The sequence below is a fragment of the Candoia aspera genome, chromosome 3 (genome assembly GCF_035149785.1).
Source record: "Candoia aspera isolate rCanAsp1 chromosome 3, rCanAsp1.hap2, whole genome shotgun sequence".
In the NCBI taxonomy this organism is placed as follows: Eukaryota; Metazoa; Chordata; class Lepidosauria; order Squamata; family Boidae; genus Candoia; species Candoia aspera.
The window spans coordinates 130658742-130683263 of record NC_086155.1 but is presented as its reverse complement, the minus strand read 5'-3'; the positions used below and the strand labels follow the sequence as shown (position 1 = coordinate 130683263).

The 24522-nt window shown below is 39.0% G+C and overlaps 1 protein-coding gene across 3 annotated transcripts in view; it reads left to right on the top strand.

Moving 5' to 3' along the window:
* The window catches only part of CDH9 (cadherin 9), a 113505-nt gene extending 100490 nt beyond the window's left edge, over positions 1 to 13015 (top strand). For all 3 annotated transcript variants that reach the window (XM_063300203.1, XM_063300202.1, XM_063300204.1), the window contains 3 exons: positions 3776 to 3893; positions 3990 to 4241; positions 12518 to 13015. In XM_063300203.1, coding sequence (XP_063156273.1) covers positions 3776 to 3893; positions 3990 to 4241; positions 12518 to 13008 — 861 coding nt within the window. In that variant the 3' untranslated portion in view covers positions 13009 to 13015. The remainder of the gene's footprint in view (positions 1 to 3775; positions 3894 to 3989; positions 4242 to 12517) is intronic.
* The last annotated feature ends 11507 nt before the right edge of the window (positions 13016 to 24522 follow it).

The following is a 24522-nucleotide window of genomic DNA, read 5'->3' as shown; positions in this document are numbered from 1 at the left end:
TGGCCTCCATCTTTTTTTGGCCTTCTGTAGAAGGGCAAAGACCTTTGGAGGTTAAACAGCTTGAATAAGATTTGCTTCAAATATTGTTTTGTTATATTTTTGGTTTATTGTTTTGTTATATTTATGGAGTATTGTTTTTATAGTATTGCTTTTATGTATGGTACTTAGAGATATTGTGTACACCACCTAGAAACCTTGGAGTGATGCAGTTTATAAATCTTACGAACAAATAAATAATCAGAGAAATTGCATTGAAAGGAGCTTCTAATAGATTTATACTGAAGCCTAAGAATTTTAGGGAAGCTGCATGCAAAATCAGATGCAGATGTTCTTACAGATATTTTTTTAAAAAATCATTCAAAACCAGCATACCAGAATTGAGCCTTATTAACATGCAGATTATTGATTAACACAATTTGAGATGGTATGGGGGAAGCTTTTTTTTCTCTTTTAGTCATAGTGAAGGAGAAAATGAAGGGTTGCTTTTTAGCTGGAAGTGGAATATATTCCCTACTTCTGGTGACTTAGCCTTTTAGAATCGATTCTGTTCCTATCCTGATTTTATTTCTAGTCACTGTGAAGTGTGTCAGAACATTGCCAACAGGCTGATTTGGTGCTAAGATGGGGGGAAACATAGCTGCATACACATTCCTTTGTGCATTAGGCTGGTAGAGCATTCCAGCCACTTTTCCAAGCTTACCCTGTGTGGTTCAATGTTGGTGTCTTTTCAGTGAAAGGCAAAGTGGACAAGAGTTGTCTGCCAGTAGAAATCTTCAGCTGTGTATCATTTTCACAGTGCCCTTTCCAACTCCAGCTGAGCATTTTGTTTCATCTCAAGGACTTGAACAGGGACTTGAAATCTGTTTGACAGTGGGTTAGCACGTGTGGAGTGGCTATAATTGTGATATAAGGCACTTGAAGTGGCTGGAGATTTCAGAAGGTCACTCCTGAGCTTGCCAGACAGAACACTAAGAATTCTTCAGTGCAATGTAACCTCCTAGCTGCAGCTGGGAGTAAGCCATCTTTATGAATTTCTAGGAGAACGCCTACCATAAGACACAAAACAATATACAGATTTTGCAGACAATACCCCTCAGCTGTATACATTATTGTAGTAGCAGGTTAGGTTTATTGTGTCGGGACAGAAGGCAAGACAAAAAAGAAAAGCATGTGATGCAAAGACGAGTTTCTAGGCCTAAAGACCCACAGCATTATTTAGATATGGTGGGCTTAGGAGGCACTTCCTTTTCATCATTCACACTGCTGTAGTCTTTTCTTGAAAGCACTGTTTTTTCCAGTTCTTATAAGATCTATGTAAAGAAACCACAAATAATGTTTTTAAAACCAAAGAATATTATATCCACACTTTTATCATTTAAGCTGTCTTGTGTTCATACTGACTTGACTCTAAGCCGTCCTAAAAAAATCCTAGAGACAGATACTTTGGCAACAGCTTTGCCTATTGGACAATTCCCTGTAGCCGAGCCCTCCAACATTTTTGTTTCAGGAAAGTAATTGCCAGCTACTTTCCTTCCTATGGGTCTTCCTGGGCACATATATTTGTACGTGTTTGTGCTTGTGTTTGTGTATACATGCACACACCAAACACATATACAAAGTTAAATTGAATGTATATACTGTATATGCAAACCTAAAGCATCAAAATGCATCTGCATGAAAAAAAATACATTTGTTACTCCACTATTCCTTTCTCATGTTGTTTAGAGCTACTATTATCATGAGTGCTATAATTTTTCAATGGCTAAAGCTCTTGCCTTGTAAATAGTAGGTTGCTGGTTCAAAACCTGCTACAACTTATTTTTAATACTAATTTTAATTTCTCTGAGCTTCCTACCTTTACCTGCTAACTGCATAATTGGCAATATATCCAGTGGTACACCAGTCACCAAGGAGCTGGAGGGTGTGTGTGTGAATCCCTTTTTAAAAAGGGAAGGGGCAAAACTAGGAATTTTTTTTTTTCCTGCCAGCTTTTGAATCAGCAACCTTCTATTTACAGGGTTGTAACCATTACGTTATTACGGAATTGGTAAAAGGAAGATTTAAAAGGTAAAAGAGCATGGCAAGCACTGCGTCGGTTGAGGTGGCATTCTTTTCTCTACAGATTAGTCAGTGAACTGCTGACATGTGTTATCTGAAATGGTTTTGAGGCAACATAAAATGGAAAAGTGTACTTTAGAAGTAGAACAGAAAAACAAGTCCTGGGGTCATTTTGACAGGGAGACAGGGGATTAATAGAGGGCAATGTCATCTGATTCTGTCCTCCAGAAATAGCTGCCTACCCATTCTGCCAATGGGGCAGTGTGGAAAAGGAGGCCCAAGAGTCCTTTTCCTCTAGAATAAGTGAGACATTTGATGTTCTGATCCAGTACTTGGACAAAGCAATGGACTGGAGTAGAGCCATGAATCTGAGATACAATGTAGACAAGATATATCCTATGTGAATGTTTCTTCAATCCACCATTATCACTAGCAGCATTGTGGTTTTGATGAATCTCTGATTAACTTAGTCTAATACACCAACTAGGTCATTACTTGCCAGAAATATCTTTGCCACAGTTCAACACACTCTGTTAACACCCTATTAGATGTATTGTAATGTGTTAAGTATGGGACTGCCTTTGAAAATAGTTTGACAATTTCAAGTTAGGGATTTTTTTTTTTTTGGAAAGTGGTTGTTTTTTAAGTAGGGAAAATAAATATTAGATCATTAGCTGGAACTAGCTGTGCTGATTGCACTATGCCAGGAGTTTGGGAACTGCACTAGCCATCAATTTGTCTTGGTATGAAAGGTGGTGCCATTTTTTTATCTGAAAGACATAACTGGGTTGGAACCAGGCTGTTTAAAGCTATATCTTGTATACTTTTTGTGGAATGCTTTCCTGAGAAAGACTTGTCTATCATATGAGTCTTCTGGACACTAGGCATCAATGATATTTCTTCCTCCCAGTCCTTTAATACCCTTGGCTGGGCATCCTTAGGTTCTGCACTCTGTTTTTTTCTGCAGCTGCTGCTAGTTTTAAATTTGGTTATGTGTTGCTGTGGTTTCCAGCTCCTGTTGCTAATGTTTTTTTTTTTTTCTTTTCTACCGTTTGCTGTCATTGTTTTATGATTTTGCATTACAGATGTTCCATTCACCTGTACGCCATCCACCCCAATACCCTTGATTATTATATATGAGAAGTGCAATAATTAAGAAAAGGGGGAAAGGATTTTTTTTTTAAAAAAGGAACTTGTCTATCATGGACATCCTGCATACTGCAAAATATTTGGGGCAATATGCTATAGTTCACACATAGGATGCTAGCTAAATATGTTAGGTCTCCTTGATGCCCCACTTGAACTGTGAATATGGGTCATGATATACCCAAACTTCCCTGTGATTACACATATTTGGAACATTGGTAACGGTAAGGAAGCTGTTTTTAGGGTCATTTGTTATCCTTTTTTTCTTTTAAAAAAAATCTCATTAGCTTCCAGAAGCCCACAAAAGTTATTTGGCACTTTGCTTGAAAGCTGTTATGTTTGAGCAACAGATGGATAGCCACAAGGAACAGTCCCTCACTGTGGCTGGAAATTGTGCTAGACAGAGCTCCTTTCTATGTAAATCTGTAAACTCAGTAAAACCATAGTTTATTCATGTGGTTCTTTCTAAACGACTTCAGGTATTTATCTGAACAGATTGTAGGTCTTTATCTGAACAAAGCAAGAGATGTAACTTTTATTTTTCTGACAATATATAATTATTTTCTGGCAGCTCATACAAACTGTTAGTGCTGTGGATAAAGATGAACCACTTCGTGGACACAAATTTTTTTTTGAACTGGTGCCAGAATACACAGTCCATCCAAACTTCTCTATTGTAGATAACAAAGGTAGGCTTTAATTATTGGTTCTCAATGTTGCATTTTAATTCCTTTGCTGAAAGGTTTTTAAATATAATTTTCCCTTTCTTGGTTCTTCTGATGCAGATAACACAGCAGGAGTTGTAACTAGACGGAATGGATACAGCCGCAGTAAAATGAGCACCTATCTCCTGCCAGTAATGATATTTGACAATGATTACCCCATCCAGAGTAGCACTGGCACACTGAGCATCAGAGTGTGTGCCTGTGACAGCAGGGGACATATGCAGTCTTGTAACGCTGAAGCTTTGCTCCTTCCAGCAGGCCTTAGCACAGGCGCTCTCATTGCCATTCTGCTCTGCATTATTATTCTGCTGAGTAAGTGGACCATTTCCCCTTTCCTCCTTTGTACCTGGAAATTGTTTAAAAGAGGCTACATTTAAAGAAGAATCCATTTTCTCCTTAATCCAGGCCTTCACAACTGGTAAGTTCTCGAGCTCTTAGGTGCTGGAGAATTCTCTGTCTTGCAAAGCCAAGGACGCAGCAAGATCCAGAGGTTTACTGAGATGCTGGTAGACTATCATATGTCACCAATGGGCTGTACTTAGCTTGTTGGCTTAGTTATGCAAGCAGGTTGGTCTTCTCCTAAAATGGAATATTTCTAAAGATAGTTCTGATATCTGATACTAATGATGGCATATGGCTCAGATTTGATGTTTATATGCAATAGTAAGATAGTACATCTTCCTACTGTTTTATGTATCATTTCAAATCTTTGCAGATTCAAAAGAGATTTACAGATTCTGCCAGATACTTAATGCATAAACAATTTTGCCCATTAGCACTGCATGTTCTCAGGTCCTGGGTAGGTGGTAACTGCTGTGGATAGCTGGGAAATGTCCTGAGTTAGTAATGATCCTCACTTTCTGTTGCCAGAACTGCTGAATCATAGCATAATTAGACATGGCTGGTGTTAGTTTGCAGTAAGAATATTGGTGGGTGGTCAATGATGACTGGTCTTATTTTGTGTTGCCATTTGGCTTGGCTTAATTAAAAGTATAGAGACTAAGAAAGATGATGTTGATGGAGATGTGCAGGAACTGTAACCTAGTCAGAAGGAGCTGAAGCATTTTTTAAGTCCAGAATAAGATAACATTCAGAAGCAATTCAGGCAGATGCCTCCCCAATTCACTGAATTATAGGAAAGAGGAGGAGGTACAGCACAATCCAAATTGCAAGATTTAGTTATTACAGCCACTCACTATAAAAGTAGTTTTAGCCTTCCTCTGGAATTGATTTCCTAGTCTAATCTGCCTAATGGGGCTGACAACAGGTGAAATCAGTCAATCACAGAATTGCTAGAGATCAAAGTTAGTCCTCTTTTTTAATCTATCTATCTATCTATCTATCTATCTATCTATCTATCTATCTATCTATCTATCTATCTATCATCATCTCCTGCCATTTCTCCAGGAGTTCAAGGCAGCTTATGTCAGGATCTCCTTTCATCTCATGAGGATAATTTTACCTGGTATATGCACCAAAATCAGCTGTTTATCAGATGAATTATACCACTGCAAGAATGGTGATATTTGTATGTTAAAATCATAACCCCACCATTATTCTTACTACAAAACAGATATCCATTTAGCCCTTAAAAATTCACAAGTGTCATATACAATTCTTGAAGTTCAAGATCCCATCTGGTCAGCTGGTATCAGAATTCACCACATTTGTCACACTGAATTATTGTACCTGAGAGTTTGCCTTTGATAGCTGTGGGTAGAGAACGGAATGCATCCAGGAGCTTTACTCCCTACTCATCCTGACACCTATGAATTCAACAAACACAATGCTCTATGCAGTCAGAGACTTTGATTTATTAAGGTCTCAGATGATACCAAGATTTATTCTCACACTCAAGTGAGTACAAGTATAGCTCCTTTTCAGATCGCTCAGGTGATTCCATATGGAAGAGCTGCATACTCTATAGCCTTATCCTCTATTTAATTTAAATCTCTCACATATTCAGGCAAAATATTGAAGAGGGCTTAAATTCCCAAGAATCCCTATGCCAAATTTGGAACAAGAAAATGTATCAGGTGCTAGAAAAGTACGGAATCATTTTTTTTAAAATAACCTCTGATAAAGCAGCTCAGTTCTAAATCTGGACTTTCAAATCTAAGTTTTCTGTTTTCATATTTTGAAATTCTCTGTGTTTTACCATTATAGCTTTTTATTCATCTCCTGATTGTAATAAATATAGGATGGTTCTCTGGTTTGCTGAAATTTAAAGTTCATTTTCTGTAAATAATAATAAAAAAATAACTGGAAACATTAAAAGGTGGTCTTAAAACAAAACAAAACAAAAACCCACCAGAGAGAGAATAGAATCAAAACAGTCTGAGTTACAGTGTTGTGATAATGTCGATAGTGTCATTTGTAGGATGGAAAGACATAGCAACAACCAATCAACAAAAAGGTATTTTTAAGTAACTGTTGAAAGGGTTTCAAAGCACACTGTCGGATTGCATTTATGGGGATGATTCAAAAGTTCATAAGGGATCCAAATACTAATGAGATAGCATGCTTTCTAAAGTTCAAGCTGTTAAGACCTGTTTTTCAAATAAAGTGTCAATCTTTAAGTATGACACTTGATGGAGTGCTCCTTACAACAAGGATGAAGAGTACTAGAGGGAGCTGACTGTGGATGCTGAATTGCTGCTGTGAGCCCTCTCTGTAGAAAAGGCAAAAAGAGAACCCAGCTATTATTCCAACAAGCACTCTCAGGCTTTTTTTTCCCCTGTGAAATCAGTGCTGCATTCAAACATTCTGAACAGAATAGACCAGACCAGATAAGCCACCTGCATACATTAGTCCATTTATTTCTGCAACGTTTTAAATGATTCTCAGTACAATGAAAGCCTTCTTTGGGCATTTGGTATCCATGGATACAAAATATATAAAAGAGCTTTCAAGAACATAGGACCTAGTGCTATTGTCTTAATCTCTAGATACACAGATGGACCACCATGCTCATGGATGACTACCACTGTCTTGAGGATACTCTCTTGCCCAAAATGAAAAAGTTAAGAAGGGAAGGAAGATTGGGTAGAAGAAGGAAAGTAAGAAGATCCAGACAAAGAGTGTAAATGACTGGATTGAAAAGGGGGGGGGGAACCTATTTTATTTATTTATTTATTTATATTCAATTTGATTCAATAAAAGAATTAGTAAAAACATAAGTATGACACTTTTCAATATTTCCATTTTGCAAGTCTTATATATCCAATTAAAAGATTGATATACTGATATTTGGGGAAATTTGGAAGCAAGTTTCAAGGGAGTTAAACCCCAAATAAAGCAAATATTTTTATGTACCAAAAGTGGAGAAAATCTTTTTTTTTTTTAATAACAGTTTACAGCATATTGAATGGAAGAATGACTATACTGAATCCATTTTGGGATGGATTGTTTTCTTAATTTTATTTTAAAGCCAAGGTTTCAATAGAGATGGTCCTTTATTATTCATGAGGGTTCTACTGCTGAACAAGCACAGGTAATGAGACCTTGAAAAAAAAATGTGCTTTTTTTCCTGTCCACCATTTTGCACATTCATATAATATATAGAAAGCACTCCAAAAGAGTCCTCCAAACAGAATCAAATACCAAAAAAAAAAAAAAAAAAAAAGGCAGATAAACAAAATATTTTACCAAGGATAACAAATTCTGGTCTGTATTTACCAACCGTGTACATGTCAAACTTCAAGTAACAAAACCAAGTACAGGGTATTTGAATACTGGAGAAAAAATATGTAATTCTATGTATTTCTTTTAAAGAGAGAAGAATACAGATTGTAGAGGTCTAATTCACCTGATTAAGGTGAAAATATGTCATTTGTTTTTACAGACAAGGGGAAGAAATCAGTTTACCTATTTATAGGTGTGGTAGAGAAAATATATAACCATTTTTAAAGGTGTATGCCTGAATGTTATTAATATTATATGCTTGTATTGTTTTTCTTTTAATTAATTCAACTTCCTGGCTTGAATGGCCCTACTCATCCCATGGCAGCCATCTTATGGTAGTACTTCTGACATCTCCCCAGAATTTCAAATATGCCTTCAGAGCCAAAATGCCGCCTGCCTTTTGGTGCTAGGACATGTATGTTGACAGATTGCTGGGAAAGCCTTTAGCCCAGGAGAGATCAGAAAAGTCACACACCAGGCATTTCTATAAAAATAATTTATTTACAGAAAGCAAAACATATTTAAAGGACTTAGCTCTCATTGAGAGCTACCTGGCTTGCTACATGCCGGCACAGAAGAGAAAGAGGAACTGAAACAAGTCCGGGCAGGTTCCTCCCCCCAGGTGCAATAATTAACATTAGAAAAGGGGGCAGTTGAATTCAACCTCTGCACCTGGCCAGAATGATTAGAGACAATAGCACCTTAATCTGTTAGTAGGAAAACCATTAACACTCCCCTTTTTATACTATAGATTAAGATGCAAAACAATCTTCTCTGACAACTCTGTATGTCTTTTCATTCAAATTATTTTACCATTATCTCCCCTTTGGTTTAACAGAAAGCTACCATTCTTCTTCCTGTGTTTCTCCAAACCTAGGTTGTTATAATTCCAAGGCTTTTTAATATGAAATGGCTTTTCATGCAGGCTTCAAAATCAAGCCTTTGTTTTTCTGTTGATGTGAACAGCAGCAAATCATCAACATAAATGCACAGATACATACAGCCTTGTTTGTCCTTCTTCATATATACACAGGGATCTGCTTTTCCTTTTTCAAAACCAAAATTCTGCAGTTTTTCATCTACTTTTTGGTTCCAGGATCTAGCAGCTTGTTTTAACCCATAGATTGACTTCTGCAGTTCACAGACTAGATTATCCCCTTTTTCATAGCCAGGGGGTTGCTGCATGTATAATCTGTGGTCTAAATCACCATAGAGAAATGCAGTTTGAATGTCATAGTGGTTAACAGACATTCCTTTCAGTGCAGCAACTTTTAACAGTAATCTAATTGATTCACCTTTAGTAACTGGTGCAAAAGTCTTGTCAAAGTCTAAATCTTTCCTTTCCCTTTTGCAACCAACCTTGCTTTATATTTTTGGATTTTGCCATCAGCATCCCTTTTTAGTTTGAAAACCCACCTACAACCCAGACAGTGTTCATTGGGAGGTAGATTTACCAGTTTCCATGTTTTATTTTCTTTCAAGGATGCTAATTCCTGTTGCATGGCAGAATGCCAATTTTGTGCAATCTCAGGTGGTAAAGCATTCACTTGTTCTAAGGACTCAGGTTCTGTGAATATGTGAAAAGCCTTTACTGTTTCAGCCTGAAAACGTGATGGGGGAACGCCTTTATTACTCCTCTGAGATCTGCGAGGTAATACAGGGCTTAAATTTTGACTCCTATCACTTTCCTGAGTAGCATCTGTCTCATCAGACAGATCTTCAGTTTGCTTTTCCGGTTTAATGTCCTCATCAGGCAAAAGATCACCATCAGCAAGTCCTTGCTGTTCTCTTGTGGTGGTCAGATCAACTGGAGAGCTAGAATTTAATCTCCCCCAGTTTTGTTCAGCAAAAGAAGCGCTTTTGCTAATTATTAATTTCTCTCCCATTATGAACCTGTAGCTCCTCTGGCTTTGTTCATAGCCAACAAAGATGGCTTTCTTTGTTGTGGGGCCTCCTTTCCTTCTCTGTTTTTTGGAATATGAACCCAAGCAGTGCTACCAAACACTCTAAGATGGTTTACCTTTGGTTTCACACCATAAAACAAATGGAATGGAGTGTCCTGAATCACAGAGTTATACAATCTGTTTTGTACATAACAAGCAGTAGATATGGCCTCTCCCCAATACTTAAAAGATAAATAGGAATCTTTTAGCATGCATTCCATCACATTTTGCCAGGTTCTGCCCTTTCTTTCAGCAACACCATTTTGCTGAGGGGTGTAAGGGTTAGAAAGAATTTGTTCTATCCCTTTTTCCACTAGGAACCTTCTGAATTTGTGAGAAAGGTATTCTCCTCCTCTATCACATTGGAGTGCAGATACAGGCCTAGGGAATTTTCCATTTGCCCATGTCACAAAACTTTTAAATTTCTCAAATGCCTCATTGTTATGTTTTAAGATGTAGATAAATGTGTATCTTGAGAAATCATCAATGATGGTCATTACATACCTTGCTTGTCCAAGACTTGGAGCAAAAGGACCAATAATGTCAGAGTGTACAATTTCCAAAGGTCTAGTTGTAACTCTGTCACTGTGCTTACTCACAGGAGCTTTTAGTGTTTTGCATTCTTTGCAAACTACACAGTCCAAGTATTTATCACAGGGTTTTATCTTTAGGTCAGCACACAGCTGTGGCATTTGTGCTATATACTTGAAATTAGCATGACCAAATCTCCTGTGCATCAGGTGTACACATTGGTCATGATATGGACTGTTGCCAACTGCAGCCTTGCAGCTTGGCTTCCTTGCATTTTGCACAATGTACAAGGAGTCTTTTAACATACCAGTAGCACACAATTTCCCATTATTTTCATATCTCACAACCATTTTTCTTAAATGTTATGATATACCCTGTTGCAGCCAATTGTGCCACAGATAAAAGGTTTGATTGTAAATTTGGCACATACAACACACCTTTTACAGTTTCTCCTAAGCAGGATAAATACAAGTCACCTTGTCCCATAATTTTGGTCACAGACCCATCAGCCAAAGATACACTTTGTCTTTCAGTTTTAGACAGTGACACAAAAGAGCTTTTACAATTACATAAATGACAATTGGCCCCAGAATCTAACACCCATACATCAGAATTACCCTTCTCAGCAACCTGTGCAATTTGGTTGTCTGAAGAGCCTTCTTCTGTGTTGCCCTTGTGTTCTTCTCTGTTTTTCTACTCTTGGGTCTCATGGCACAGTCTCTTTGCAAATGTCCAGCTGAACCACAAGTGAAGCATCGCTGGCTGGCTAGCGCTGTGGCCTCAGGTTCCTTTCCCTTCTTTTCCCTCATTTTCTGGTATTGCAACTTTCCAGAAGACATGGGGAGGGGGATCTTTCCTCTCTCTTCTCCCATTCAGCGAGTAAGCGCTGTGTAACATACGATGGAGTGAGGTCTGCTTCAGGCATAGCCTCCAGGGTACAAATCAGTGTGTCCCATGTTTCATTCAGTGAGGACAGGAGGATATAGGATTTTGTGAGAGGTGTAAATTCCATTCCTCTCTCCTGCAACTCAACAAACAGCTGCTGAATATAATGTAGGTGCTCAGGAAGGCTATCTCCTTCTGCAAGGTAGGCTCTGTACAGCTTTTTCGTCAGAGTAACTTTACTCCCTGCTGTCGCCTTTACATATAAGTCTCTCAAAGCGTCCCAATGTTGCTTTGCAGACTGCATGCCTCGCACGTGGACTAGCTGATTGTCCTCAACTCCCAGGATAATGGTGTCTCTAGCCCGCTTATCCTGTCTCAGCCATTCAGCACTGGGATTTTGGGGGTTTTGCTCACCAATTGGCAGCCAAAGATTCTCTCTGCGAAGATACATCTCCATCTTCAGGGCCCAGTTCAAATAGTTGGTCTCTGATAGGTGCTCCAGAGGCATCACTGAGGGTTGGGAGGTAGCCATGGCTTCTTCCTTCTTTTGGAAGTCACCTCAGCTAGCTTCTTTGTCCCGTAGACCGGCAGTTGCTGGAAAATCTCCAGGCGGCTCCAAAGAAAATCTTCACAGGTCTTTGCTACCTGCCTTTAAATTGTGCATGAGGTGTGGAGCTGATCTCTCTATTCTCCCTGGGTTTACTGGGCTGTTTACTGGGCACATAACCTGTTGACAGATTGCTGGGAAAGCCTTTAGCCCAGGAGAGATCAGAAAAGTCAAACACACCAGGCATATCTATAAAAATAATTTATTTACAGAAAGCAAAACATATTTAAAGGACTTAGCTCTCAATGAGAGCTACCTGGCTTGCTACATGCTGGCACAGAAGAGAAAGAGGAACTGAAACAAGTCCGGGCAGGTTCCTCCCCCCAGGTTCAATAATTAACATTCAAAAAGGGGGCAGTTGAATTCAACCTCTGCACCTGGCCAAAATGATTAGAGACAATAGCACCTTAATCTGTTAGTAGGAAAACCATTAACAATGTATTAGTCAAGCTCACTATCCATGCCTGATCAGTGTCAGACTGGAAAAAAAAAAAACTCTTATGCACACATTAAGATGTATAGCTCCCTCCATGAAGGTGGGAATCTTGACTGATTAAAGTTCTTGCTCCTATGGAGAAATCATACATACATGGGAACCTTCTCTGGGTTGGGGCCAAATACAAATACATCCTGGCTGATTAATCATTTTGACAAGCCTTTTCATATGTTGGTCATTACATCCCAGAACAGGTTATAAAGAACAATTCCTGTTGTTCATTCTTTAATAGTAAGACCCCTTGAGCTAAGTGGGTCTTCCTTTCAGTGAGTTTATCTCCTTCGCTCCCTTCATTTAATTAAGAGTCTAATATTTCTCTTAATCTTAGCTGTTGTGATTAGTGAGTCTTAAAGATTCTTAACTTTTCCAAGATTAGTCCTAAGACCGTTCATTTCCTATTCAGTGCTCATCACCTATTTGTATTGTTGCTGTTGTCTTCCAGTTTTGGTTGTGCTGTTTGCTGCAATGAAGCGCCAGAGGAAAAAAGAGCCCTTGATCATTTCAAAAGATGATGTCCGAGACAACATTGTAACCTACAATGATGAAGGAGGTGGGGAGGAAGATACCCAAGCCTTTGATATTGGCACACTGAGAAACCCTGAAGCCAGAGAGGAGAGCAAAATAAGAAGAGATGTCATGCCAGAAACTATTTTCCAGATAAGGAGGACAGCATCTTTGTGGGAAAACATTGATATCCAAGATTTTATCCATCGAAGACTAAAGGAAAATGATTTGGATCCAACTGCACCCCCTTATGACTCTTTAGCAACATATGCGTACGAAGGGAATGATTCTATAGCAAATTCACTTAGTTCTTTGGAATCTCTTACTGCAGATGGTGGAAATCAAGATTATGACTATCTGAGTGACTGGGGACCACGATTTAAAAAGTTAGCAGATATGTATGGTGGAGATGAGAGTGACCAAGATTAACTGTCCCCTTCAATATTTCTGATGCAGCTCCGGCATTCCAGTGCATGAGTAGGGACCCCTTTCCTTTCCTTTCCTTTCCTTTCCTTTCCTTTCCTTTCCTTTCCTTTCCTTTCCTTTCCCTGCTCTTTTTTTTTTTTTTTGGAGTGGACAGGGGCAGTGGCCTTGTGCATAGAACCCCAGGATACGAACATGGAGTATTTCTTGTAACTATAGAGACTGGGTAGGAGGAGAAGTCCTACATGGAATGAGCACCACATTGACTTTGGAGACTGTTGGATCATGGCCTGAAAATAGCATTTTGTGGCTGGGTCCTTGCTGATGAGATCAATGCCTCTGTAACTAGAATAAAGTGGCCTATATTCTCTTACTTGGAAAAAAAAAATAGAAAAAAATAGGTGTATGTCTTAGTAAGATTTTGCTTAATCAGTCAGTGTGAATGAAAATGGCTATTTTTGTTTTTTTTTAAGACAAAAGTAATATTTTATCCTCTTTGCCGAATTGGTTAGAAAGAGGATATTCAACATTAATTGGGGTGTGGTGGGGTGGGGGGGAAGATACGTTAAAAGGCTTTTTGTGCCTTTCAGAAAGAGTTGGGAATACAACTTTTTTTCAAAAATAACACTTTGCTTCATTTCCCTGCTACTGCCCCCTACACCGTACCCTATCTTATAACATAAACTGACTACTCCTTAAAAAACAAGAATGAATATTACTGCCATATTTATTGAGTTAAAAATGTCTGTGTTGATTCATATTTTTCTATCTATATAAATATAAATATGTATATTTATATTTTTGTATTTTTATTAAATAAATTAGTATTTATAAGTAAATTACATTTTCATTTACTCAGGCCATGCATGGCCTTTACTCAAGAGCATGTAGTATGTTTCCGATTGGAGTGAAAGTGAGGGCATGCCCATTCAGGCCCTGTTTTTGCCCCTCAGAACCATTTTCAAAGTGTGCTGTGATTCTCCTCACAATGATCCTCCTCAAAACGATGAGGGAAGTGTGAATTGACATCCAACCAGCACTCCACCTGGTCTCCATCATTGGTCTCAGTTCTTTTTTATGTTGGCTGCTTCTGTGATTTCAAAGCAATGCAGCAGTCGTCTGCTATGAAGATGGTTTTGGGGGGGCCCTCGTTGCTCATTTTAAAGGAAGTACAGGTAGTCGTTTAGCAACCACAACTGGGACCAGCAACTCAGTCATTAAGTGAAGTGGTCACTAAGTAAAACTGTGCTTACAATCTTACTTTAGCTTTCATTTGCTTTAAGACCTGCAAAGGTCATAAATGCAAGGTTTGGTTGCAAAGTTACTTTTTCATCACCATTGTAACTGCAAACAGTTGCTAAATGAGGCAGTTGCTAAATGAGGACTACCTGTAGTGAAATAGTAGCACTGGCCCTGCTCTTGAGACAGAGTGGAGAGAAACTAGTTTGGGAGCAATTCAATACAGTGCAGTGAAGACGGAAATTAAATCTACTGCCCAGTAGAGTTGAGCTCAGAGGCGGTCCTGAGGTGGAGATACTTCTGTAAATGGAAAGGCCTTAGCTATGCTTAGAGAAGCTTCCTAAGAAATACTAAGGTTTAAATTAGTCAAATCTAATTAGTAACCTGTAGGGGAGAGAGGGAAACAACCTCCCCCCCCCCCCCCGCCATGAATCAATTCAATTATAATCATTACCAGGCTAAAAACAAGGGCTCTATTAATAGTTTTGTGATGACGGAGGTTCAGATAAGATCCAGCACATTTATTATATTTTGATCTATGCTTCTGATAAAGAGTTTAAAACAGCATACATGGTTCTCCATCTGTTCCCCATCCCATATTTTTTTTCACACAACTAGAACTTTTCTAAAATTCAGAATGCCTTTGAAGACTGCATTTATTTTGTTTATTATTTAATCCCCCAACAACCAGAGTTTTGGGTTAGACTGCAAATTTTTTTCAAACGTTTTAAAACAATAAAACTATAAAACACTAACATATTAATGAAGAACACAGGAAGGATTTCATAATATGTGTGTATCCACATCTTTGTGTGTATGTGTACATGTACACATTCGAACACCAACACATGCTTCCCAGAACAATGTGGGGTACTATAAAATCAGACATAAGCATAAAGGGTAAAAACAAATGCAAATCCAACCAATAAAAAATGCTTACAAGACCCTTTTTTTCTTATCAACTAGTACTTTTTTTGGGGGGTCAATGCTGATTTGCCCCCATAGGCTGTTCATAATAACCCTGCATGGTAGATTAAATTGAAAGATCTTTAGAGTTCTGAGGCCAAGTAATTAGTGCAGCTGAAAATTAGGAGGTATTATTTTCATGGAATTAGTTTAACAACCTATCTTTGTTCATTTGATCTCCTGCAGGTGAGAGCTAACAGTGGAGAAGAACTATGAACACTGTCCCCTTCCCCCCTCCTCACCATCTGTCAGTCTGCAGTCCAATAGTAAGTTCATGGGAGATCTGCAATGGAGTTCTACTCATATTCACTAAATATGAGTAGAACCTGAGCAGCAGATAATGGCTGTGGCCAGGAGTTCCTTCAGACAACATCTCATGTGCCAGTTGCAGCCATTTTGGAACAGGAAGCTTTGCTCCTTGTTGGCTGGACCACTGAACTTCACTGTACATGGGCTGCCCTTGGAGACTATTTGGAAGCTTCAGATGATTCAGCATGCAGTGACCCAATTTGTTATTGTCAGGCTCCCTTCTCTTGGTTCACCTGCCATTAGAAGTTTCTACACGCATTAGCTGGCTTCATGCATTCACCACATTCTCAGAGAACCAACCCATGTAAGCTTCATATTCCTTTGCCTCAGGCATTTCAGCCAAGGACACTTTGCTGCTGATAAGGCACCTGTGTTGTTAAGCACTTTAATCAGTACCTCATTCAGTGGAAACACTTCCCTAAAAGTGACAACGAATGGGTGAACAGTCACCACATCCGAGCTCCCAACTTAATTTGTTCTTTTCATGCTCGTTTCCCTGATAAACCTAAATAACTTTGTTTATGCTCTGTTCTCCTTTGCAGGGAAGGAAAAGGGGTTGTTCAATTTCTCCAAATGTACTTGCTGTTCCAAAAAACAAAAAACAAGGCGGTGGTGGGGTAGGCCACCTAGTCACAGTTACAGTAAATATAGGTAATGAAGGCCATCCTTTTTTATATAATGGACTTATGTGACCCCCCCCTTCCAATTTTGAAGCAATAAGCAAATGTCCACAATTCAAAAATATCTGCTGCAATTCAATCTCGTATATTTTTAAAGATGATTAGGCAATTAAGGGTTTGTCATTTAAAATGAAGAGGACATTAACAGAGAAAGAAAAGAAGCTCAAAAGTCTAAAAATAAATTAGGTGGTCTATTCCTCCTGATAAAACATCTTGTTAAGTCATACAAAATTCATGTTTCATGATTTTTCATGCTTTTAGTGAGTTAGTGCTAATGATGGGTGTGTGTGTGTGTATCGGGTTTAAAATCTATTCATTGATCAGATCTGAAATTCCAGTGTTTCAGGTACAAAAACACTTTCTTGTGTGTGTATGTGTATGCATCACAACACCGTGCCTCGGTCACCTCCACAGGACCTGCCTAGCTGGAGTCTAACTTAGAGCAATTTTATCCACCAGGTGTTAAAAACAGTCCTCACAGTTACCCTGAAGATGTTCCACCAGTCCTTCCTTACCCAAAAGGGACTGGTTCACCCTGAACAGAGCTGTTGATCAACACCCAGATGACACAATAAAAGTGAAGAAATAAGTTCTTTTTGCTGCTCAAATTGTCACTACAGTAGATAGGCTTTCACAAAGACTCTTACCTGGGTCTGGTCAGATTCACTGTTAGTTTTCCTCCAGCAACACTCTAGGCATCCCTTCACCCTTCAGAGGCCTTCTGAAAACTAGGGAGCACACCAGGGTCTAAAAAGATAGAGTCTGCATGAGCATGATCTGGTCTAATGCCACCACCTCATTCCAGGTGGTAACCAAGGACTCACGTGGACCATATATCAAAGACTCAGGCAAAACCCCAAGTTCCCTTTGAAATCCAATAGGTCCATTAAATGCTTGAAGTGAGCCTTTCAAATAGACTCCCCTTCCCTGTGTGTGTGTGTGTGTGTGTCTGTGTGCTGCAGTAAACTCCAGGCTCACCGGGGAATGATCTGTCCATGACAAAGATGGTTGTCAATGTCCCTCAGCTCTAGATCACATGACCACCACACCAAGACAAAAGACAGGTTTAGCATGTGACCCCACTGTGAATCTAGCTAGCAATAAGCTGGTGTATGGTTGTCATGGTGGCCATATACTCTTGCACTGCCTCCAAATCTACCTCCAGGGATGGCAGATTGAAGTCCCCTAGAACCTTATGCCTGAGTAACTCCATTGCCAAACCTGAGATAACACCAAGCAGCATGTGCAGGGAGGCTGCCACATAGCAGGGAGGCTAGCACAGTAACAGCACTCCCAGCTGATCCTGACATGCTGACAAAATCATCCTCAATATGCTCACAGAAACCCCCTTTGGAAGGGTAGGCTTGCCTGTTTTGTCAATGCACAAGCCCACCCTTCCCAGTGATAGCCATTTTCAAACAGCACTCAGAGTATTTGGAACACCAGATTGCAGCAGGATCTGGCACATATTTCACACAATCTGTCAGAGTATATTTTGCCTTTTTTTCCTGTTAGACCAGAAAAACCATGAATTCTGCCTTGTAGTATCAAGGTCAGGTTCACATAATTCACTTTGTGTGGTACTGCTTTTGAAGACAGTTCAGAGGATGTAGCTGCTGGAGAATATTATAGCTCACTAGGAATATTGTATTGAGCTGGAGAAGTAATGGGGAAGGATATTTCTTAAAAAAGAAAAAAAAAAGACTTCATTATGTTAAGAGCCCAGGCTCCATACTGGCTTGTACGCAGAACAATTGCTATTTGCTGAAAAAGACAAGGCAGCCTTAATATGCAGATAAAGGTCTTACCATTAGCATACCTATGCAGCCATAAACATTCAAGAGTCTTTTCTTCATTATAGACATTATAAGCATTGTACCATAATTCATAGTCTTAACTGAGACTCATGAAGCAGTGCCAGTGCTTTTAGAGTAAGTCATTTCTTATGTTAATGCTTGTCTCAGTTATCCGATCCCCAAACTTAGACACCTGAAGGCAAATGTCAGATCCTTAGATCATAAGGGTTGGAGACAGTCAACATTCCAAGAAAGGTTACAGACCAAATGGATGGGTACAGGCTCCGGTTCTCAAAGGTAACAACCTAGAGGAAAGGGAGAGGAGGCACTTTGATAAACCTGAAATAAGAGTGAAACTGGGAAGTAACTGAAAGAGTCTCCTCACCTTGTCACTCATGCCTTTGAATACGTAGGCAGGTGAAGGAAATTATGTCCATAGTGTCTGACAGTGATGCAGGCTGCCTCTGACACAAGAGAGAAGGCTCCAATATCTGCTACTAGAAGCCCATGTTTGACTCATCAATGCTATGAAGCACCACTCCTGACTCATCAATACTATGTTTCTCCAAGGATGGCTGAACTCCAAACTTTTATTTATACTTCTTTGCTAGGGTTTCAGTTGTGACAGGAAGGGAGAGAGGGAGGGTCCCAACTGTACATTGAATGCACATGAGGAATGTCATTTTACTGATTCCCCAAATGTAGATTGAACAATTCATGAGGAACGTTATTTTACTGAGGTTTGCTTTTACAAGTTTGTCTTATCATTTAGCAGATTGAGGCAGTTTAACACTACTTATTTTGGGCATCATAAAAGGCAAAATTAAAAAAAAAAAGTTACATTATTACATTATTGTGACTCTCAGGGAGTAATCATGACAAAGGTTGAGGCAGGTCATTCTCCGTTTCACTTAAGCCACAAAAGAACCTTGGGTTAACTTTGTAGATATGCAAACTTACAACAAACCCTGGACAAAATGAACAGACGCTCTGATCCAGAGCAACAGAATATAATCTGGTGGCAGCCAGGTGAGTGTATGCAGTTATTGGTTTTAATGTTATTACTTTACACAAAATAATGTTCATTCCCAATAATGATATGGTAAATCCAATAAGATCATACAGTCTAAGATCTCAAGTGTCTATATTTATCCAGCCTCTCCAGAAGCTGATAGGTTATCTCATTGGAGAGGTATATGAAGTGAAGTATGCAAATATGAATCATGAATGCATAACCTTTTGTTTTGTTATGTAACTTTTTCTTACAATAATTTAATCCCATTTCATTTTGAAAACTCTGAATCAGTGTATGATGAAACTTCTTTCTACCCTGTTCAATGCAGAAAAGCAGTGCAGTTTCACAAAAGCTGGTTTAGCACAAGATGCCTGCTTTCACAAGATTTGTGGCTAGCAAGAAACGTGAAGTTCCATATTCCCCCTTTCTCCAACTAGATGATAGCACTTACTGTAGCTGACCTTGGCTGATCCTGAAACCTGATCTAGGCCTCAACATGCTTTTTTTCCTTACTACTATGCTGCTTTTCCAAGCAACAGGGAGCTACAAACCCATCCAAAAGAACGATTATGTGTTTTTCACATTACGATCTAGCCACCTGCTGTCTTGTTGTTCTTTGCCATGTCTTGTCAGTATATTCCTCTGGCATTGGTGCATATCTAGTTCTGCAAGGCTTCAGAGGAAGGAAGGAAGGAAGGAAGGGAGGGAGGGAGGGAGGGAGGAAAGGCAGGCAGGCAGGCAGGCAGGCAGGCAGGCAGGCTATGTTGACATTTGGTATTTCTGCTTTGGAGACAGTTCTTATGTTAGTTATATATATTAGCTCAGGTATGCAAACGCATAGATCCAAGTACATAAAAATCTTCCCCTTCACCTACAGTACTGTACATTCTTTGACATTTCATTGAAGTGCTGATTTTAGAGAGTGCTACTCTTTATCAGCTTAAACAATTACTAGGAAACATCAGATTTTTCAGTATTCAAAATGGTACATATATAAAAAGGTTGAAGATGCCTTGCTGTTGCTGCTGCCGCCGCCATTGCTTCCTGTTCCTCTTCTCTTCTCTTTCTCATCTCTCCAAAACAACCTTATAATAATACTTGGCTAAGAGTTAGTTAATGGCTCAAAGTCAGTGAGCACTGTGATTAAGTTGGGACTTGGACCTGGATCTCTCCATTTCCTCAGTTTGGCTTCCTTTTTAGTTCAGAAAGTCAGTTCAACACTGATTATGTACCATCAGGTGGGTGTTTCAGTCTAGGACAATTTGTCTTCAGCCTGGTCCTTCAAGTCTTTTAATGGTGCACTCATCACCTCTGTAATTGAGCTCATCTACCTTGCTGCTAATTCTCCTCTTCTTCTTTTTTTCCTTTCAACTTTCCCAGCATTAGAGACTTCTCCAGAGAGTTAGCTCATCATATAATGTGTCCAAAACATGATAATTTGAGCCTGGTCATTAATACCCATAAAATAAATCCTAGCAAAAATGATGATGCAAGTGAAACATTGTCATTAATACTTTTTGCTAATGCAGAGATCTCCAGTAGAATCAGACCAATATGTACAAGTGAGTCAAGAACTTTGCTATAGCCCTGTTCTAGTGTCACTTGGTACTGATCTCCATAGAATAGAAATATGATATCTGAGATCTGACAGTCTCATATGTACTCCTGAAACCTTACATGAAGCTTCCTAGAGTTCCTTCGGAGTTGCTGACAAAACTGAAACCTTTAATGTAGTAGGAAGGAGAAATCATTAAGCACACGGACTGCTGTGTGTAGTTAATTTAATTGCATTCAAAATAAATGAAATCAAAGTTTGCTTTTGTCTAAGTCAACCCATTTCTTTCTCCTAGCCATGTCTGCTGTTGGAGGGTGCTCTGACCTGCTCAAAGGTCAAGTCCCCTTGTTTTTGTGTGGTCCTGCCTTAGAACAAACATCAGCAAAGAGAGAAGAGGGAAAGTGTTGCACTTGATTTTTAAGGCCATGCTGCAGTTTTTCTCCCAAATCTTTCTCCAAATGAACATTATAACTTAGAACTAACACCGTTCCCCAGGATAACATTTCCTAGTGATACAAATCTCTTAAAATTTAATAGCATAAAATGGTATCAGTCATTTGTCCTTTAGAAATTCTGCACTGGCAACTTTTATGAAGTACAGTGATAGTTATTCTATATCTGGCAGTTACAACCGACATTATAATTGGACAACCTTGCAATTTAGGATGCTGCTCCTGTGCACTACTACAGCATTAGAAAGCAAGAAGGAAAAAAAAAAGACCTAGAAAAGTCCACAAACTTGTCTTTAAGCTGCCTTTTCTACAAGTTATTTGGATAACATGGTTTCAGAGAATTGTGGCATGTGGTAGGACACTGGTAGTACTTGAAATGAAAAAAATGAATTTCAAGAAACACTGAATGGAAAAGTTGCACCATCAAAAGGTAGCCTTTGCATCAAATTTTGGCCAAACATACTGATGCCACGTTTCTTGCATATTTGAAATATGTTTACTCAGATTTTTGAAGTTCTGGTTCAATATTCACCTGTAAGCCTTGTGTAATCTCTTCAGGAAAGCAAACAGAGAGTTGGTCACTGCTGATGATCAGCAAGGTGGAGACTGAAATTTATTTTGCTGACCCAACACTTGAAATAAGGTTGGGGAGGTCATGTCACTATGACCAATAGGGCTTGAGTGGTTGAGCACATCGTTCCACTTAGCATGAAGGAGCAGGAATATCCTCATCATTCAGTGCTTGCCATGGTCCCTGTTCCAATGTTCCTTGAAAACATCGTAACATGTTCCCATGCCATGCTGGTGCTGACACAGGTTGCTGTAAAGGTGTAATGAATTGCCTATCCTGATATACTCAGACTCACAAGCAGATACTTAATGAAATCTGATTTATTGGTAGAATAGTATGCAAATACAGAGAAAGCTGAGAATGACTAAAAGCACGCCAAATACAAACTAAAAACCCTTGGCTCCAAACGTAATCCCTCCCCTTACCCAGCCATAGCAACCACCCCCCTCCCAGGTGCTGTTAACCATTTTACACACATTCTGGGAAAGCAACCTTGAACAATTGAGATAACCCAAACACATTCCAACCCAGCAGCCAACAGATAACAACTCCCCAAAGAGGAATCCTCCCTCCCGAGACCAAACATGTATCATGCGAAACGTTACGATGTACCAGGAACATTGGAACAGTGAACATGACAAAAGGAGGGGGCTGCTCCTGTTCCCTTGTACCAGGCTGTGGTGCAAGGAGTAAAGAATGCATGTTTGGGTTATCTTGACTGGTCAAGGACATTTCCCGAAGACCGGCAGAAACCGTTAGGGGCACCTGCAGGGAATGGAATTGTACTGACTCTGGGGGGAGGGACTGGACACTGCCTGGGTTTTTACTGGGAGAAATCCCACACTTTTACTATTCTCAGCTTTGCTTGTGAACCTGCATACTATTCATTATTAAATCAGATGCCCATGAAAGCCTTGTGTGAGTGATTTTGAATAGGGAATCATTACAGTGCTGCTGCAATCCATAGAATCATCTGCCTTGCAGAACAGAAGCTGAACCATCTGCTGAGGTCATTATATGGGCCACCCTGAACACCCCATTTTGATTATAGCTGGCCTTGTAGGAATGAAAAAAATAAAAATTACAAACTCATTGCATGTCCTACATTATTTGCTTTCTTTTACTCATCTCCTTTCCCCCATGTCATGCCTTTTTTTTTTATTAAAGCTTTATTAATTTTTAAGATATAATTAAAATACAAAATACAGAATATAGGACAGATAGGATACAAGTCTAAAAAAGAAACAAAAACTAAAATAGTGCAGGAATAGACAGAAAAACATATAAGACAGGTGGCTTCTGACCTTCTCCAACACAGATATAAAAGCACATACAAGTTAATCTCTTACTATTAATTAAACATTTAGTAACATTATTTCTCTAAAATCAGATCATTTAATCATCAAAACCTAAAATCAGAACTTCATTTTTTTGCATTACAAGCAAATAGTCCAAAAGTGGCTTCCAAATAGAAACAAATCCAGTTACAGTATTTTCTCTTATCAGTGCTGTCAGTTTAGCCATTTGCGCCAATTCCATTAACCTAATCATCCAGTCCTCCGTTGAGGGAATTTGTGCATCCTTCCATCTTTGAGCATATAAGAGTCTTGCTGCTGTTATCATATATAAGAACAGAGTTCCATGTTGCTTCTCAAGCTGTTGGTCCATCAGACCCAAGAGAAACAATTCTGGTTTCAGTTGTAAGTCCACTCTGAGAATTATTTGAATAATAATACATATTTGATTCCAGAATTTCTTAGCTTTTCCACAAGTCCCCCATAAAGGATAGAAAGTTCCTTCACCCTGTAAACATTTCCAACAAACATCTGATGCCCCATTATACCTTTTGGACAGCTTGTCAGGAGTTAAATATCAACGGTACATCATTTTATATCTCAAAGTCGGAATATTTACTTTCCATCATTTTCTCAGTCTCCATATTTACTTTCCATCTTTTTCTCAAAGTCAGAATATCTATTTTCCATTTTCTTCTCAAAGGCAGCAAAAGATTGTTTAAAAGTATAAGAAATTTCATCAATCATATTTCTCATCATCTCCCCATCATCACAACCACAATGAGATAGTCTCCTAGAAGCCATGATGAGTTCCCTCTGGTGGTTAAAATTAGCCAGTACAGCCTAATCTTAAAGTCAGTGGAAAAATACTAGTGACTGAGATCATTCAAAAGCGAAAGTCTTGCCACTAGAGGTGTTTACCGGAAGTATCCAATTAACTTGTTAAGAAAAAAGCAACAGAACTTACTTTCTCACGATAGCTATGAAAGTTCCAATTCCAACAAAACAGACTCGTAAAATCCCAAAAGGAAACAATAAAACAATAAAAATTATATATATATATATATATATATATATATATGTATAGTCCTTTGCTTCTATAAAACAAATCCACAGTTCAGCTTTCTGTTCTTTTGCCCAAAACATAAAGTACAAAACCAAGTTCGAGTACTCGACAGTTAAGTTTCAAAAATAATGTAACAGTTACCACGAGAAATCTCATCTCTGTGCTGGAAAAAGACTCTTTTAAGCAAAGAAAAGGCAAGTAAATTGGTGCATTAAGAAATGGGGTGGTCAGTTTTAGAGTCCGTTTAAATGGCTGCAGTGCAGTTTGGGAAAGAGATGGCACACCGCCTCCCAGCTAATCACTCACCGCTCTATCTATAAACTCCATTTACAATCTTCTGGCTATGATCGGCCTTCTGGAGGACACAAGGATTAATTCCTAGGGTTCTTCTTTATCTAGGAAACATTCTGGGCTCTGGGAATCCTGCCTGAGCCCTAAACACCATGCTACCAGGTCTACTTCCAAACCTGTTTTGCAAAGAAATGCTGTTCAAGCCACCATTCTCATCAGAAGCCTGCCTTTTTTACTATATATTAAAAGCCTGAAGGCCAGTCTGTCCTGCTTCTAAAATTTTGT